Genomic DNA, 15,588 nt, shown 5'->3' with positions numbered 1-15,588 from the left:
CGTCCGACGCAAAAGAGACCGAAGGATAATTTGAAACCGGAAGGAGATTTTGAGCAACCCAAACATGATGAGTGGCGACCTGCTGACAGACCAACTGCTAAAAAACCAGAAGATAACTTGCGACCAGAAGGAGAATTCACAACTCCTGAGAAGGACCATTGGAAACCAGCTGAGCGCCCCAGTCAAAAGAAACCTAAGGATAATTTAAAACCAGAGGGTGATTTCGAAAAGCCAAAATACGATGAATGGCGTCCTGCTGACAGACAAAAGCCTTCTAAACCACAAGATAACTTACGACCAGAAGGGGAGTTTACCACCCCTGACAAGGGCCACTGGCAACCGGCAGAGCGTCCAATTCAAAAGAAGCCAAAAGATAACCTAAAGCCGGAAGGGGACTTTGAACAGCCTAAACATGAAGAATGGCGACCAGCAGACAGGCCTACACAAAAGAAACCCCAAGATAATCTTAAGCCGGAAGGTGAATTTGAACAACCGAAGCAAGACCAATGGCGCCCGGCAGAGCGTCCCATTCAAAAGAAACCTAAAGATAATCTTAGACCTGAAGGAGACTTTGAACAACCTAAGCAAGATAAATGGAAACCTGCTGAAAGACAAACTGCCAAGAAACCAAAGGATAACTTAAAACCAGAAGGTGATTTTACTAAACCCGAGAAAGATCATTGGCAACCTGCTGAAAGACCAGTTCAAAAGAAACCCAAAGATAACTTGAAACCAGAAGGGCAATTCGAACAACCGAAAGTCGATGAATGGAAACCAGCGGAAAGACAAACTCCCAGGAAACCTAAAGATAATCTGAAACCAGAAGGTGATATGGAGGTAATTCGTAGGACTGATTATTCGGTGACACGAGGAGATCGTGTCGACGTAGTAAAACATGAGGATCATTTGAAAATGGAGGGTAAAATTGATATCCACCGTTCACGGGACGACTATAAGCGTATAGAAAAGACTGAGAAGGTTGTGATACAAAAGCACGAAGATAATTTAAGGACTGAAGGTGAATTTATTGATCTTTACACTCGGGATGACTACCGTGCTACTAAAGGCGACAGAGCACCTGTTGTTAAGCCACAAGATAATCTAAAACCGGACGGTAAATTGTATACGCCTGAAGCAATTCCATCACAACCTGCAGAAAAACGTAAACCGTTTAAGCACTTTGACAACATTACTATTGATAGGGATGTCAGGCAAAATGTTGAACGAGTCGATATTATAAGAAGGGAAGATAACTTAAAAATTGAAGGAGAATTTATCGACATGAAACAAAGAAATGATTATAAGGTGGTTACAGGAGAAAAAACTGCCATTGTTAAACATGAAGACAATCTTAAAATGGAAGGGAAAATGGAAAACATTAGATCTTCCGATACCTACAGAGTAGTAAAAGGTCAAAGAGTAAAATTAACGCGTAGAGAAGATAATCTTAAAATTGAAGGAGTTTTCGAAGACTACGCGAGACGAGATGAAAAAGATATAAAGAAAACAGATAAGAAGGCTATTGTTTATTATTCTGATAAACCTAAAGAAGAGTATGCTGATACTGATAAACCACATGATAGTACTTACACCCAAATTAAACATTCTGTATACACAGAAAATGATTTGAAAAATGATAGTACGTATAAGACCACTCGAATTGTTGAAGATAACGTTTATTCTAAGCAGCTTGGAACTGACGAGAGAAAACCCGACGGAAGATTTCCAAAAGATGGTCAAGTAAGACCAGGCTCACCTGATCGTACAAAAGATAATCGTCACCCGAATAAAGAATTTCCAGACAGGCCTAAAACTGGAGTCCATGATAGAGATTCGCCTTCACAGCATCGTCCTCAAGATAAACTTCATCCCGAAGGTAAGTACCCGGATAGACCGAAATCCCACTGGCAGCCAGGTGACAGACCAGAACAGGTTCGCCCTAAAGATAATCTTCATCCTGAAGGCCAATTCCACCAACAACCCAAAACACAATGGCAGCCATGTGACAGACCAGAACAGGTTCGCCCTAAAGATAATCTTCATCCTGAAGGCCAATTCCACCAACAACCCAAAACACAATGGCAGCCAGGTGACAGACCAGAACAGGTTCGCCCTAAAGATAATCTTCATCCAGAAGGCCAATTCCACCAACAACCTAAAACACAATGGCAGCCAGGTGACAGACCAGAACAGGTCAGACCTAAAGATAATCTTCGTCCTGAAGGCCAATTCCACCAACAACCTAAAACACAATGGCAGCCCGGAGAAACTCCTTCCCAAGTGCGCCCCAAGGATAACTTAAAAACAGAAGGTGACTTTGATCGTCCATCAAGACCCAAATGGGAGCCAGTAGACAAATCCACCCCAATAAAACCAAAGGATAATTTAAAAACGATAACAGATATTGATAAATATCCTAGAACTCCGGAAAGGACAGAAAATCAACCGAAAAGTCCAACCCAATATAATCAAAAAGACACTGCATATTATGATGTTTCAAAGCAATCTTCACAACAAGTTGTAGATTCAAAGTCAGTCACAAGAACTGACAATGCGACATATAATGAAAGTGTTAAGAAAAGTGAAATAGAAAAGCAAGTAAAACAGTCTGTTTCACAAAATGTACAAAACGTAACTCATACTGAACATTCTACAACAAAACACACTCATACAGGACAGATTAAGCACACGATCAGGAGTCAAGATGTAACAGATCGTGCCGGCTCGCAAAATAATTTAGATCGGGTAGCTCCTCATAAAACTGTTCAAAATACGATGAACGGATCTGTCCGAAATAATTTAGAACATAATAAGACAGATGTACGAAACATTAAAAATGTATCTTCTACTACAAAGGTAATTAAACAAATCAAAGAAAAGAAATTAATAGCAGGCAAGTGGGTAACTGTTACACGAAATGTGGAAACGAACGTCATATCCGGAGCAGATACGGACAATAACACAAAGAGAATAAGGGATGACCGCACCTCGTCTCCGATTACATCTCCACCCAGTGATACTAATCAAAGCATTGTCACATCGGACCGCGTGGACAGTTCGACACATTCTCATCAACGACAGAGTTTTGATGCTACAGATGATCAAACTAGGCGAGTAGTTTCGAGTAAGACACACATTACGAAAGGAAGCCAAGAAGAACGCTACACGAAACACTCGACTGAACATTCAGCTTCCGACAGCCACATAACCCATCGTCAACAGCGAGGTGATAGCGCACAAAGAATTATTTCTTCACAGGAACATTCCTCTAGCCAAAATCGCGCTTCATCGGAAAGTCGCAATCATGAGAATTTAAATACTACACACGTTATACATGGAAGCCGGATTAATCAGAGCCAGTCGCAATCGAATCAACAGCAGCACCTGTCCACCGGCAGCACCGTGTATCGCCACGTAGATGGAGAGAACACTCACCACGCACAACAAACTTTGACATCTGGCCACGTTGCTACTACTCAACATCATGTGAATTCTCAGCAACATATTAATCAACAATCGACTCAACAAAGAGTTGTTGGAAGTTCAACTAACGTTATAACTTCAAGTCAAGTAAACCAAGCGAGGTCATCACAACATGTTAGCACGTCGAACAGAAATCATTTAAGTGATAGCGTAACAAAAACAAGTATTGAATTCCAACGGGCCATGCACGGCGGCGGCGACGTTACCCCGGCGCCGATAGACAGCTCAACACGTAGCGGATACCACAAAAGAACATCCGATCTAGTCTCTGATTCAACAAGCACCAACGCAGTTTTGCATCGCAAAGGTGTGTCGTCCACTAACGAAGCTCAACACTCCATCAGCTCGACCGCAGCGTCCCAGCGTAAGAGCATCGGGAACCTCAATGAACGAGGAGAATACATCAGCAATTCTACTCACAGCAGCGACAGAAAAAGCATAAGTTCGATGCATCGCTCCGCACGCGACAGCACATTTGTAATTACACAGCACACTGATAATACTGACACACGTCGTACTCAAAGGCGTGATGGTCAATCGACAACGGTAGTGGAGCGCCAACCGCGTGTTACCGTCAGAGACAATCTTCGTGTCGGGGGTGAATTTTATGGACAATCCGAATCGCGCTATGGTAACTTTTCTCGAACGGAGCAATCCCAGAGAGCCGAGAAGAGTGAACGTGTGGATCGTGTGGAAAGAGTGGCGCGGCATGGAAACACGTCGCACTTCGTGCTGGGAGACGGCAGCAGCAGCTATAAGCGAGAATTCACGGCGCACGTACATGGCACCTGCCCCGCAACCACGCTACAGTCGCCCTCAACGCCCTTCAAACATACACGCGATTCACGCGAACATAAATTTTATGCCTCAAAAGTAACACATTAACTCCATAATATTTATGTATCTACTCGAAAACTCTTATTATTGCATTCCTTATTCGATTTCGCTTTTATATTTGAAAACATATTTAACTATGAAATAGCTATTTTATTAATAAAATGCAATCTAACATTGCTAGTCTATACATTTTTATTTGATACCTTCTATGTTATAGCTTAGAACGCAATATAATAACGTAAAATTGTTATATTCTATTTATCTTTGCCATGTAATAAAATTTTATAAAATATTAAGTTATTTTAATTTATTATTAGCTCTACCCGGTCAATGGTAATGCATTGTAATGTCATGTATAGTTGAAAACTTTACAATTATTTCAAAGCAATAGTGCAAAGTCATAAAACTAAACGAACATTAACAGAAGCAAGGTCACCTAATGGAATTAAATTAATGAAATAATACAAATAATGTTTCAATTAATGGGTATATTTTAAGCAAGTTAAACGAAATACTTGAAACTTATAAACATACAAAACAAAGTAAATGTAAGTATAAACTAAAGCTGTTATTCATTATTAAGGAAACAATTTCGAAATTCTTAAAAATTATCATAAATAGCACGTATATTACGTAAGCACTAAATAGTTATTCAGTCTGGGTAAGATTTTCCTGAAACATTGGCATTTGCTTCACGCGCCTAATTCTTTTATACCTACCCAAATCTCCTTCATAGCTCCGCGGCAGAGGTCCGAAAGCGTCATTTTCTTGATAACCCGGAACGGGTACATTTATATTAGTCTCGGAGACAGTTTTAGCTTGATTATCCATCAAGGGTGTTGACCGCAAGCGACGTTCCGGTGACATATCTTTAATTTTGTCGTCCAACACCTTGTTATCGTTCTCTTCTGAAGTGCGTCGGTCTCGAAGCGCGCTGTACATCAGGTTGTCATTGATGCCCTCCGCTCCCGTCATAGCGTTATCTGTGTCCGAGCCGAGATTCGAGGTGTCACTCTCCAAGTTTTCGTTACCATAGATATGGCCAGCTTTTTGGTTAAATATTCTGTCCTCTTCTTTTGCACAAGACGTGTCATAAGGTTTATTATCATTATTCCTTGCAAAATTAGATGTTCGATCATAAAATCCGTCTTCGTCGAATTCACTTCCTTCGTCATTATCCTCGTCGTCATTTTCGCCTTTATTAGGAAAATATGGTACGTTGGAATCCGCTATTACACTTGCCGATCTTTTCATTATAGCAGAATCTGCATCTTTTCTTTTGACTCTCACCAAAGGTGCCATATCCGATCCGTAGAAAGGATTTGATTCATCATACGATTTAGGATTTGGGAATGACTCTTCTAAGGATTTAATCGATTTAGATAAATCGACAGATTCATCCGGAGATGCTTCTCTTTTTAAGCCATTTTTGTGTGAAGTTTGTCGTTCAGTCTCTTCGTTAATCAAATCGGTTAATTCGTCGTCTTGCAAGAACATATCTTGATTATTCATAGAACCCTGAAAATCTTTAAGACTGTAATCCCTATCTACAATTTGTGTGTCATCTGATGATTTTTCCATATTAGTCATTTCATTTATGTTGGCTTCGCGCTTATTATCATTTTTTGTCATTATTTGGGAATTAGATTCTAGGTCGACATCGGTATCACTTTTTTTGGACTCTAAATCTAAAATTCCCTCCGATTTTACTTCTTTAAGATCTTCATTAGGATTTGCTAAGTCTAGCTTATTCTCTGACTTATCACATCCGCCAGAACTCTTAGAAGGCATTATTTCCCCTAATTCAGTAGCACTTACTGATTTTTTACTAGTTTCAGTTGTCTCATGGGATAAGGAGGTCTCTGTGTTACTTTCTTCAACGTTTGAACTCACTCCTTGAATTTTGCTGGAATCTAACTGCCCGTTCTCTATGTAACTATTTTGTTCAACTGCTCCAGCTTTTTTTGTTATTTCACGTTTACTTACTGTATCATCGTTATCAGCGTCATTGTCTATGATTTTTTTCAGTAAACTTCTTTTGTCATCAGAGAGCGTATTAAATAGCTCCTCGAGTTCCGGTCCGGACAATTTTTTGACATGTCTTTTTATAGCAGACTCCTCGTCTTCGTTGACCAAGTCTATCTCTTTACTATCCGCAGAAGGTGTCGATTCATTCGCTTCATCATTTGTTTTCAAATTAGTCTTTGGTGTTTGACGTCTATTACGATTTAAACGCCATTTATCATATCTTTTAAAATCTGGCGCTTCCTTATTCTCCCCAGGCATATTGTAAGCTTGATGTTTGAAGAAACGTGGTTGCAGACCCGGCTCGCCTTCTCTTGCGTATCCGCTTTTGTCTAGTTTATTCAGTTGGTCTCTATTATTTTCAAAAAGCAAATCACCTTCATCACTGGCACCCGGTGGTAGCATGGCCCTTTTATTAATATTATTATCAAAACCTAAATTTTGTGCGTGATTTATTTTGTAAGCATTATCATTAAAATGTTGTCTAGCGTCTTGTTCGTTGTTCTCTGAGTAAGTATCAGGCTGCCGATATCTTCCACCAGGCTTGCCGTTAGAATCTATATTTGTATTAGAAATTTTGTCATTTCGAGCATCCCTGCTAATGCCGGATATTTCTGGAAACTTTATAAAGACATTTTGATATGATCAAGAAGAACATAATACGTACTAATATTCTAAAAGCAATATTTACATTGTCAAAATTATTAAGATGTCCTCTTTGCAAATTGTTGCTATGTTGCTTGTATGGATTATTATTTAGATCTGGGAGACGTGAATTGTCTTGTACGGCTTCTCGTCGACCATTGCTATTCGTTCCCTCCTGTAACGATGATTTTACTGTTAATTATCGTGTCCAAAACATTGATTTAGTTAAGCTATTTAAAATATCTATAGAGTTTCTATAGCTAATAATGAAAAATGTTTTTACTTGAGTGTCTACTGAAGAGTCTTGATCAGAATCCTGTTGATAATCCTCGGCCGCGGTTTCTTCATTGCCCTCATACTCTGCTTCCCCTGTCTCCCTTCGGTAATTATATAACAAAATTATATGTATGTGTTCTATCACTATGAACAAATATTCTTATAGTCGATTGATAAGACACAACATTTAGACTTGCCAAGATTCGAGTTTTGACTAAATTATTCCAATGGATTTTCAAATTTCGAGACAACATGCAATATAAACATTTAACAACCTAATCATTTTAGCACTATTACGGATAAAAAAAGCGAGAGCATATTATCTACGTGCATATCAAGTAGCATTTTGTACACATTTGATTAAGTGACATGTTAGTATATTAATTTTTGTAACATACCTGGTTTGTCCTGCAATTAAAGACAATGGTTTAGCAGACGATACCTCAAATAAATAGAAAATTAATGAAAATATAAAGAAAGTACGCATTCTAAAAGTTTTATGACAAGACACATTACAAAATTGACAAATTAATTGACAGCATGACTTAAATTTAAATTTCGTTCGATCATAAAATTTTATTTTTATTATGTGCCAGTTTTATTTTGGTTATAAAAAGTATTGATGGTATATAATAATAAAAATTATTTTTTTTAAACACTAACATTTTAGATGAATCAAGATAGTTTTGAGTATGCCTAAAATAAAAATGTCAGTATTACTTACAACAATTTTATTTTAAAATGAGACCGTTTCATCTCTATCACACTTATTATGTACATTAATTTTGGTTTAAATAAACAAACCATTGAAACGTTATACAGCGAATCCTCAATAAGTTTGTGCATATTTGAGAAGGAAACATTTTATGGCTTACTTACATTTAATGTCATACAAATATAAAGAATAGATAACAGAATTAGTAAAAAATATTTCGCACCATTTGATACAACGCCTTCGAGCATCGTGAGAGCAGACCCATAGACAAGGTAACATAACAGAAGAGGGGTTAAGACCCCCGAAGATGGCTAAGTATTTCATAATTTCGCTTCATAATAAAATAAACATCTAAATTCTTAATTAAGTTTTCAATTCATCAGCACGTAGTAAATTAAATATGTGGGCTAAGCAAGATGATCACTATAGTTTAAGTTCCAGTAATTTATCGACTCAACTGTACTTTTGCTTCTAAGAAATTTCTGATTAAGGGTCTGCTCTTGAACCTTTCCGTACCTATGTTGCCACCATAGTGTTAACATAAACCTTACATTTCAAATGCAAAAGGTAAAAAATCGAATTTATACAAAAATATGATGTTACAAATCAATAAAGTATTCAGCAATCGTAATTTAGTTTTTTTTAGATACATGTAGGCTTGGTTTAAGTTAAGAAAGAATGATATGTACTAAAGTCGAACTACAGAAGACTTTTTTACTCAAATACATGATTAATTATAAATGTAGGGATTAAACTGAAGGAATAGTGGTCAATACACTTAGCATACTGTCATCCTCAAATCCTTCCATCCATATTTCTTAAAAAAAAAACAGAATTTTGTTCCAGTAGTATCAAAAATATCTTAGCCCAAAAGCCTACACATCTCTTGAATGAACCTAGAACATTGACTTCTATACACAAGGACAGGTTTTTTCAGACTTAAAACATAGATTACTTCGAGTGTAATTCGAGTCTTCACCATAGCCAGCGCCAATATGGCGAAAATCAAATAGGCACAAAATGCCATGGCTTATAGCCTGTCCATGTATAGAGGTCAGTGAACTGAAACGATTGCCGAGCCATTTATTGTTCGAAATATAAAAATGTAAATTTTGGCGTCAGTATCAACCAACGTAACGGCAGTAAACAATTATACATTCATTTGTACTAAAGAAATATGAACTTGTTTCATATTGCATTGTGTTTTTTGAATACCTAAAATGGATAGTTTGTTATAATACAAATATTTTCTATTGAATAGAAACACATCATAGGGACAGTGATCAAGAGTTCGGAATTCGTAAAAAAAATGTTTTATAGATGTCAAAAATGAAAAACTATAATCTCAGCCTACCCCTTTGAGGTAAAGACGTCATTATGTTTGTCATATCTTGCACTTTCCTATGTTGTAATTATTATAGGTATCTAGATTTACAAAAAAATATATATATATGAAAATTACAAAGAAAAAATATAACATCTGATTAGGCGTCACTATGAATTATGTTGTGCATATTTTCTTTATCACAATTATTATTATAATACGTAATAAACTATCGAATTTTCTATGAAACAATATGTCATATTATTTTATAATCTTACAACGTCATTTTAAAAGTTTCATTGCGTAAAACAACAATTCATCCAACAAAATATACAACACTATTTTTAATATAATTTTCGTAGATATAACATTGAAAAATAATTTGTATTGGATTTTGTACAGTTTTATATGCAATTATATAATATATTCGCAGGGTTTTTGAAGGGGGGTGGGGAGTCGGTAAACAGAAGTGCCTGCTTCATTTGAAAATGATGACTAGACTCTTAAAACAATAATATAATGAGCATTAACAAAACATAAAAAAACACACATACATAGTATTTAAACGTACTCGCAATGTTTCCTAAAACAAAAATACAATATACAGGGGAAATGTACAAAAGTATGCATTACAAAATGTGCACAATAACAAAAGAAATTCACAACACCCTGTATGCCCTTGTACGTACATCTCGCGACAAAGTTCAGACAAGCTGATTGCACATTTCTATAGATAACCTAACTTTGTTGTACACTGTGCAAACACGCTGCTATTACGTCATCGGATTTAGATTTCATGTTATTGTGCACAAGTAAAAAGTACAGTCAACGTCAAATATTTTGTCGCTATCATTTATTTTAATCAATTGTATAATGTATTTTAATAAATGTAGATTACGTTTAGTAACACGTATTTGAATTTAATTTGTCTGAACAATGATTTTAAACAGATAAAATTGTTATATTTTTTATTTTGTACTCCCTACTGGATGTCACGCTGACTGTACTTCGAAGGCGAGCAATAATCACGAACCATTACGACAAGGCGAGCACGGGTTTGTCTCAAAGTGTTCCTAACTAGTAGCATCATTTATGTTGTAGTTCTACTACTATCAAAATGCATTTATAATCTATAAATTTTTAAAAAATAAAATCAACATATTGTTAACTGTATGCATAGAAAACAAGAAACGGACCTCGTATTCGTATTTCGAACATAGACTCACAAGGATATGTTTTGCGACAAAAGCTTATAAAGAAGTTTTATTTATAACAATCACCACCCGTTCGTATTTACAACGATATATCTAATAAAAAAAGGAATATGGGCTGAATGTAGGCTTGATAAAGCGTGTGCTCGAAGTTTGCGGTGGACAACTGACACCGGTAAGGTAAAGCCGATCGGTAATTGAGTCAACACTTGAGCAATCGCTGAAATGGACTAAAGTACTATCGAGTAGAAAAATAGCCGATGTTACAGATAGGAAACATAAGATTTTTTTCGCTAAATAAATATTGTTATTAGTAAATTTCATGAAATTAGAAACGCTAACATAAATTTTAATTTAAATAATATTTTGAACATAAAAATTAAATGATTGTAAAAAAAATAGAAAAAAATAATATTTAGAATATTCTAGAATTAAATCTTTGCATCTCATTAAAAATCGAAAACTTTAAGAAAGTTGTATACTGCAATCGTCATTTCAACATTTCTTTATTTTTTGAACTTATTTGTTTATTAAAAAAAATTATAAAACATTTATAATCTTCGTATATTTTTATTTAAAGAGGACAATTAACAAAAGTAATATTTGAAATATTACAGTAGTATGTAACTTAATCATGTATAATGATGTCAGCGAAAATTGTCTCATTGTATCCTTTCTGTAAGATGGAATTGAAAAATTTCAAATAGAAAATATTTAAAGAAAAGCCTCGCCCGGACGTGTCCGGTCGGGCGCCATTACACTAGATGCAACATTAGCTATTTAAATGCAATTTTATAAAGTGAACACTTTCGAGTTTGTATTTACAATAGAAAGGAGCGATAAACTCGCGTAAAGAAATAATTGTACGATTCAAAATCGTACTTTTCATTGATATTCGAGTACATATTCACAAATCTTAATTAAAAAAAAATTATCACTTAACGCTGTACATAAATCGTCGAAGGATCGATAGATCGTTATCGTTAAAAAAATCTAAACTAGAGAAAGTAACTTTTTTTACATATTTTAAAATGATGAGTAAAAGGTTCGTTTAAAAGCACATAGAAACACTTGGAGTGCGGCAGACAAGAGAGTTCAGGCCGAGTCCGGACGCTGGGAATGTGTGTGAGCCGCGCCGTAGTCCGTCACTGCGCACGCGCACCTCACACCTGACGACTACACGACGACGGTTACATCGAATACTATATTCACTAACTCAGACTTGAAAAGATAGAAAATTGTCATGAAGTATAGGGAGTCTCGCGTCGCGCCCGATGTCGAGCGCGGCGGCGATCTGTCGTAGCTTCCACCGTCCCCGGTCGGCCTTCCCGCGCGCTAACGTGCGAGCGAGAGGGCGCGATCGGAGACGCCGCATGCGAGAGCGGGAGCGCACTACTACAAGCGGTCCAATCGGAACTCATGCTCGACCGAAGAGTCCGGCAGCAGCGCACTAGGCTCCTCCAGCAAGTTGAGGTCGTCTAGGTCTAGGCCGGCTCGCAATTGCGCTTCTTCTCCGCCAAATATGCCCGCATCTAGTTCACCCGAATAATCTGAAAAAAAAAATACACAATGTAGTAAGGAACGTTTTTTGAGTTAAATTTTGTAGTTAGAAGTGAACTTAGTTGTTTATAATTCGATCACAGGTGATTGTTGAAGCACTCTATTCACCTGTGAGTATGATGTCGGGTATGCTGGCGGGCGTGGCGGGTCCGGTGGGTGCGGAGGGCGAGGCGAGCGGCAGCGGGGGGTATCCACCGCCGCCCGGCACGGGGTCGCGCGCGCGCCGCGTCTCGTGCTGCACGTGTTGCGCGTGCTGCACGTGTTGCCCGTGTTGTACATGCTGGACGTGCTGTACGTGCGACGCCTGCGTCATAACGTTATACAAAACTATATAGTATTCCCTATGCTCTCTATAGATATGTAACTCTTTTCCTTGCAAAGATCTCATAAGAGATGTAACTCTCTTCGTCAGACGGCCAGAAATGCATTATTTTTACAAACGCTACGTTTGCTGCTTTTATTAGCAGAATAGGTCGTTCGCAATCGGGACAGCTTTTGTTGTCCTTTGAGGCAAAGAGAACATACCTGTGAATATGTGAGTTGTGAATTCGTCGTCTGCGGCGAGTGCGGTGAACTGTGGTTGATGTAACTCGTGTTGTAACTCGATGTCGGAGGGTCTAACTGCAAAATTTCATTAAAAATAGATTAATCCTTAACTTATAACAGTTTGAAATATAAAGAACATCACTTAACATCTACAGCGCTATAACAATAAAAAGAAAAGCGTAAAGATTATAACTTAAGCAAAATAGAACTATATGTTTTAACATGTGTACAAAAAAAAAATGAAAAGTAAAAAAATATTTAAACAATTACATAACTTACAAAAACTATCTAATTGTAATAAAAATGCAAACAACATGCGTATGGGTTTCCATGGCCATAAAATTATACAACTTACATTATCTCAGATTAATCAGAATGTCGGCAGTGGAAATCCACGGTTAATATTAAATGAAAGATCGAAGTCGACAGGCGTTTTAACGTACTCGAGTGCCGTTTATTTGAGTGCTAAATAGTCTACAAATATATCAATGTACTTTCATCACATCACTATCCACCTTATTACTAAAAGTATAATACATTTTAAAGTGTTCATGCTTATACCAGGAACTGAGCGAAAAAGCCTTTTTTAAATTAAAAAATAACACTAAATCACCTTTAATGATTTGACCTTGAATGTAAAGGTCGCAATATCATTTAAGATGAAAGGATATGAACAGAAATAAAAAATATTTCATTCAGTGTACCTAATTGTTCATTTCCTTGTTGCAACAGTGCGCAAAACTAATCAGAATTTATACGTGCGCCTTTTATATTGTGCTACCTCTACATTATATCTTTCCGTGGCTTCAAGAAAGATATGAAAATAATAGATAATTAAAATTTTTAAGGAAAGAAATAATATAAATATTTTATATCCATAAAAACATAAAGACAAAAGAATACAAAATCAAATACCCTAATACTGGTAAATTATATTATTCGAATATAATAAAAAAAAGTCTGAGGTTAACTCTTTTAAGTGTAATCTAAGAGATTATAGAAAAAAAACATGTACGCACTGTGCGGCTAAAGGTAACACGATGCTAATTTTCCAAAAATATTTCAACTCATTCGACGAAAAGAGTTACATCTGTAAAAGTAACATTTACAATACAGTTCTGTTTGTATGGTGAAATAAAGAATTTGAAAAAAGCACTTTTTGTTGTTGCATTGGTCCATTATTTACCGCAAAATGCGTACAAGCTAGTAGAGGTAGCACGTGGAAAAAACACTATAATAAAGGATAGGAGGAGAACGTGTAGATGGGCGTACATTATCGGATACTTGTACGTGCGCGGTCCAGCCCGACTCCACCAGGCTCTGCACCAGCTGCGCCCACTCCTTGCCAACACCAACCGAACGTCACACACGTTTATGTACACATATATTGCACATCATACACACTTTAACACGTCCAATGCCACCGATACTAATTTTGAATGCATTGTATAATCGTAGTGGTACGAAACGTGTTAAGTCTCATATAAATGTAACTATTTTCAACCTATTTGTTCCGTATCAGTGCCTCGTTTTGAACTAACAAGGGCAAGATTTATGTATTATTACAAAAATTCTTTAAGATTTCATATTATTTTACATAAACATACATAATGTTTTGTTATTAGATTATAAAAAATCTCTTTATTAATAGAGACGCGTAATATATTATATTATTATACATCATTAATCATATGTTCTGTATGTATCAGGGATATGTTAAATCATATTTTGGCTAGTACAAATTTCTAATTTGTTTTAAAACATGATTTATTATCTTATTTAAAAATTTCGTATGTAACATACAAGTGCTCTCTATATTTTAAAATCGATCCTGGATAAGCGAAAAACTTCTATAAGCGAGGGTCATTGTCCGGTCCCGACGATCGACATCGATAAGCGCGAAACTCGGGTTAGAGAGAAACTTTAAACAAGAAGAATATAGCAATCCCTTGGATTCTCGCTTAACCAGATTCGACAGTATATGTGCAAGGATGCGTTGGTTACCTAAAACCAGTTTCTAAGAACTTTGTTTTCCGAACACAGTATACACCAAAGGTTAACGCGCATTCGTCAAATCGTCCACCCGACACCGCCCTACCTCTCGTTCACTGAGTCATTCACTTGTCCCTAGACGCCGCTAATTGAGCGAGGTTAAGATATAAGTCGTGTAACGTTATTCTCGCTCACAACTTTTGGATTGAAAGGAAGTGGCCGCCTGGCCAACCGCGGGCTGTCCATCCGTGCAAGGAAAAATGACGAAATATTTTGTGAGCTAAATTATATCTTAATCTGGCTCAATTGGCGACATTGATGTGAAGGTTCTGTGTACGGCATGCCGAACGCGAGACGGGGCGGTGCCGGGTTGTCAAGGAGTTCACGAATGTACAGTCAGCGTCATATAGATCGTAACAGACAAGATATGCAAATATATAGGTACATCAAAAGTAATCAATTATATCGGTACAACAAAAGTCCTCAAAATAATAGATACATTCACCCTGCTCAAATACATCGGTACATACACAGCGTCAAATATATGAGTACATGCAAGATGCTCATAAATATCGTAGCAGCCACAGCGTCATAAGTAACGAAGCAGTCAAGGTGCGCAAAAATATCGGTACATTTGACAAAATTGAACTCTATCTCAATATACTTGTGATACAATTTGGAATAAACTACTTCTGTTACATTCATTTGACACTTTGCATCAAACCATTTTTCAAAATTTACTAAAAGTGTTCGACGCGGATGACAGATATTAGGTAGATAAAACCAACATCAAATTTAAGTTTGTCATCATATATGCTAGTTTGGTCTCGTGGCCTTACCGTTCGCCGCCGTTGGTACGTAAGGTCGGCGGTTAAAATCGCAAGCCACTATTTTTTTTTGATATTTAAACTTTTTAATTTTAATATCGAAGCACATGTAATTAAACTCTATCGCCGTAGTTATGAGTTTGACCG

The 15,588-nt window shown here is 36.8% G+C and overlaps 3 protein-coding genes across 4 annotated transcripts in view; 1 reads left to right on the top strand and 2 right to left on the bottom strand.

Annotated features, from left to right (window-relative positions):
* Sdb (SAXO downstream of blistered) overlaps positions 1 to 4,581 on the top strand; it is a 28,339-nt gene extending 23,758 nt beyond the window's left edge. The window contains exon 6 of one of the 2 annotated variants that reach the window (XM_013307249.1): positions 90 to 4,581. In XM_013307249.1, the coding sequence (XP_013162703.1) occupies positions 90 to 4,368 (4,279 nt within the window). In that variant the 3' untranslated portion in view covers positions 4,369 to 4,581. The other variant, XM_013307248.1, reaches the window with a different exon arrangement.
* A 213-nt stretch (positions 4,582 to 4,794) lies between these two features.
* Positions 4,795 to 7,800, bottom strand: LOC106114153 (putative uncharacterized protein DDB_G0282133). Its single transcript, XM_013307250.1, has 4 exons — positions 7,665 to 7,800; positions 7,274 to 7,367; positions 7,037 to 7,165; positions 4,795 to 6,966 (listed from the first exon to the last, which is right to left on the bottom strand). The coding sequence occupies exons 1-4, from the start codon at positions 7,751 to 7,753 to the stop codon at positions 4,969 to 4,971; spliced, it is 2,310 nt and encodes a 769-aa protein (XP_013162704.1). The 5' UTR covers positions 7,754 to 7,800; the 3' UTR covers positions 4,795 to 4,968.
* Positions 7,801 to 10,895: 3,095 nt separating this feature from the next.
* Positions 10,896 to 15,588, bottom strand: part of LOC106114480 (CREB-regulated transcription coactivator 2-like) — an 18,038-nt gene continuing 13,345 nt past the window's right edge. Inside the window, exons 6-8 of the mRNA XM_013307713.1 lie at positions 12,602 to 12,697; positions 12,185 to 12,380; positions 10,896 to 12,066 (exon numbers count right to left, since the gene is read on the bottom strand). Of these exons, the coding sequence (XP_013163167.1) occupies positions 11,912 to 12,066; positions 12,185 to 12,380; positions 12,602 to 12,697 (447 nt within the window). The 3' untranslated portion in view covers positions 10,896 to 11,911. The remainder of the gene's footprint in view (positions 12,067 to 12,184; positions 12,381 to 12,601; positions 12,698 to 15,588) is intronic.

The sequence above is a fragment of the Papilio xuthus genome, unplaced genomic scaffold, assembly GCF_000836235.2.
Source record: "Papilio xuthus unplaced genomic scaffold, Pxut_1.1 DF828142.1, whole genome shotgun sequence".
Lineage (NCBI taxonomy): Eukaryota > Metazoa > Arthropoda > Insecta > Lepidoptera > Papilionidae > Papilio > Papilio xuthus.
The sequence above is the reverse complement of the archived record's forward strand: the minus strand, read 5'-3'. Positions and strand labels throughout refer to the sequence as shown.

Bases quoted from the DNA above. Each gene is read 5' to 3' on its own strand.
- LOC106114153 (XM_013307250.1), bottom strand. From the start codon at position 7,753: ATGCGTACTTTCTTTATATTTTCATTAATTTTCTATTTATTTGAGGTA. The intron at 7,166-7,273 runs GTAAAAACATTT...TCATCGTTACAG, and splicing joins ACTCTTCAGTAGACACTCAA to GAGGGAACGAATAGCAATGG. The intron at 6,967-7,036 runs GTAAATATTGCT...GTCTTTATAAAG, and splicing joins ATCTTAATAATTTTGACAAT to TTTCCAGAAATATCCGGCAT.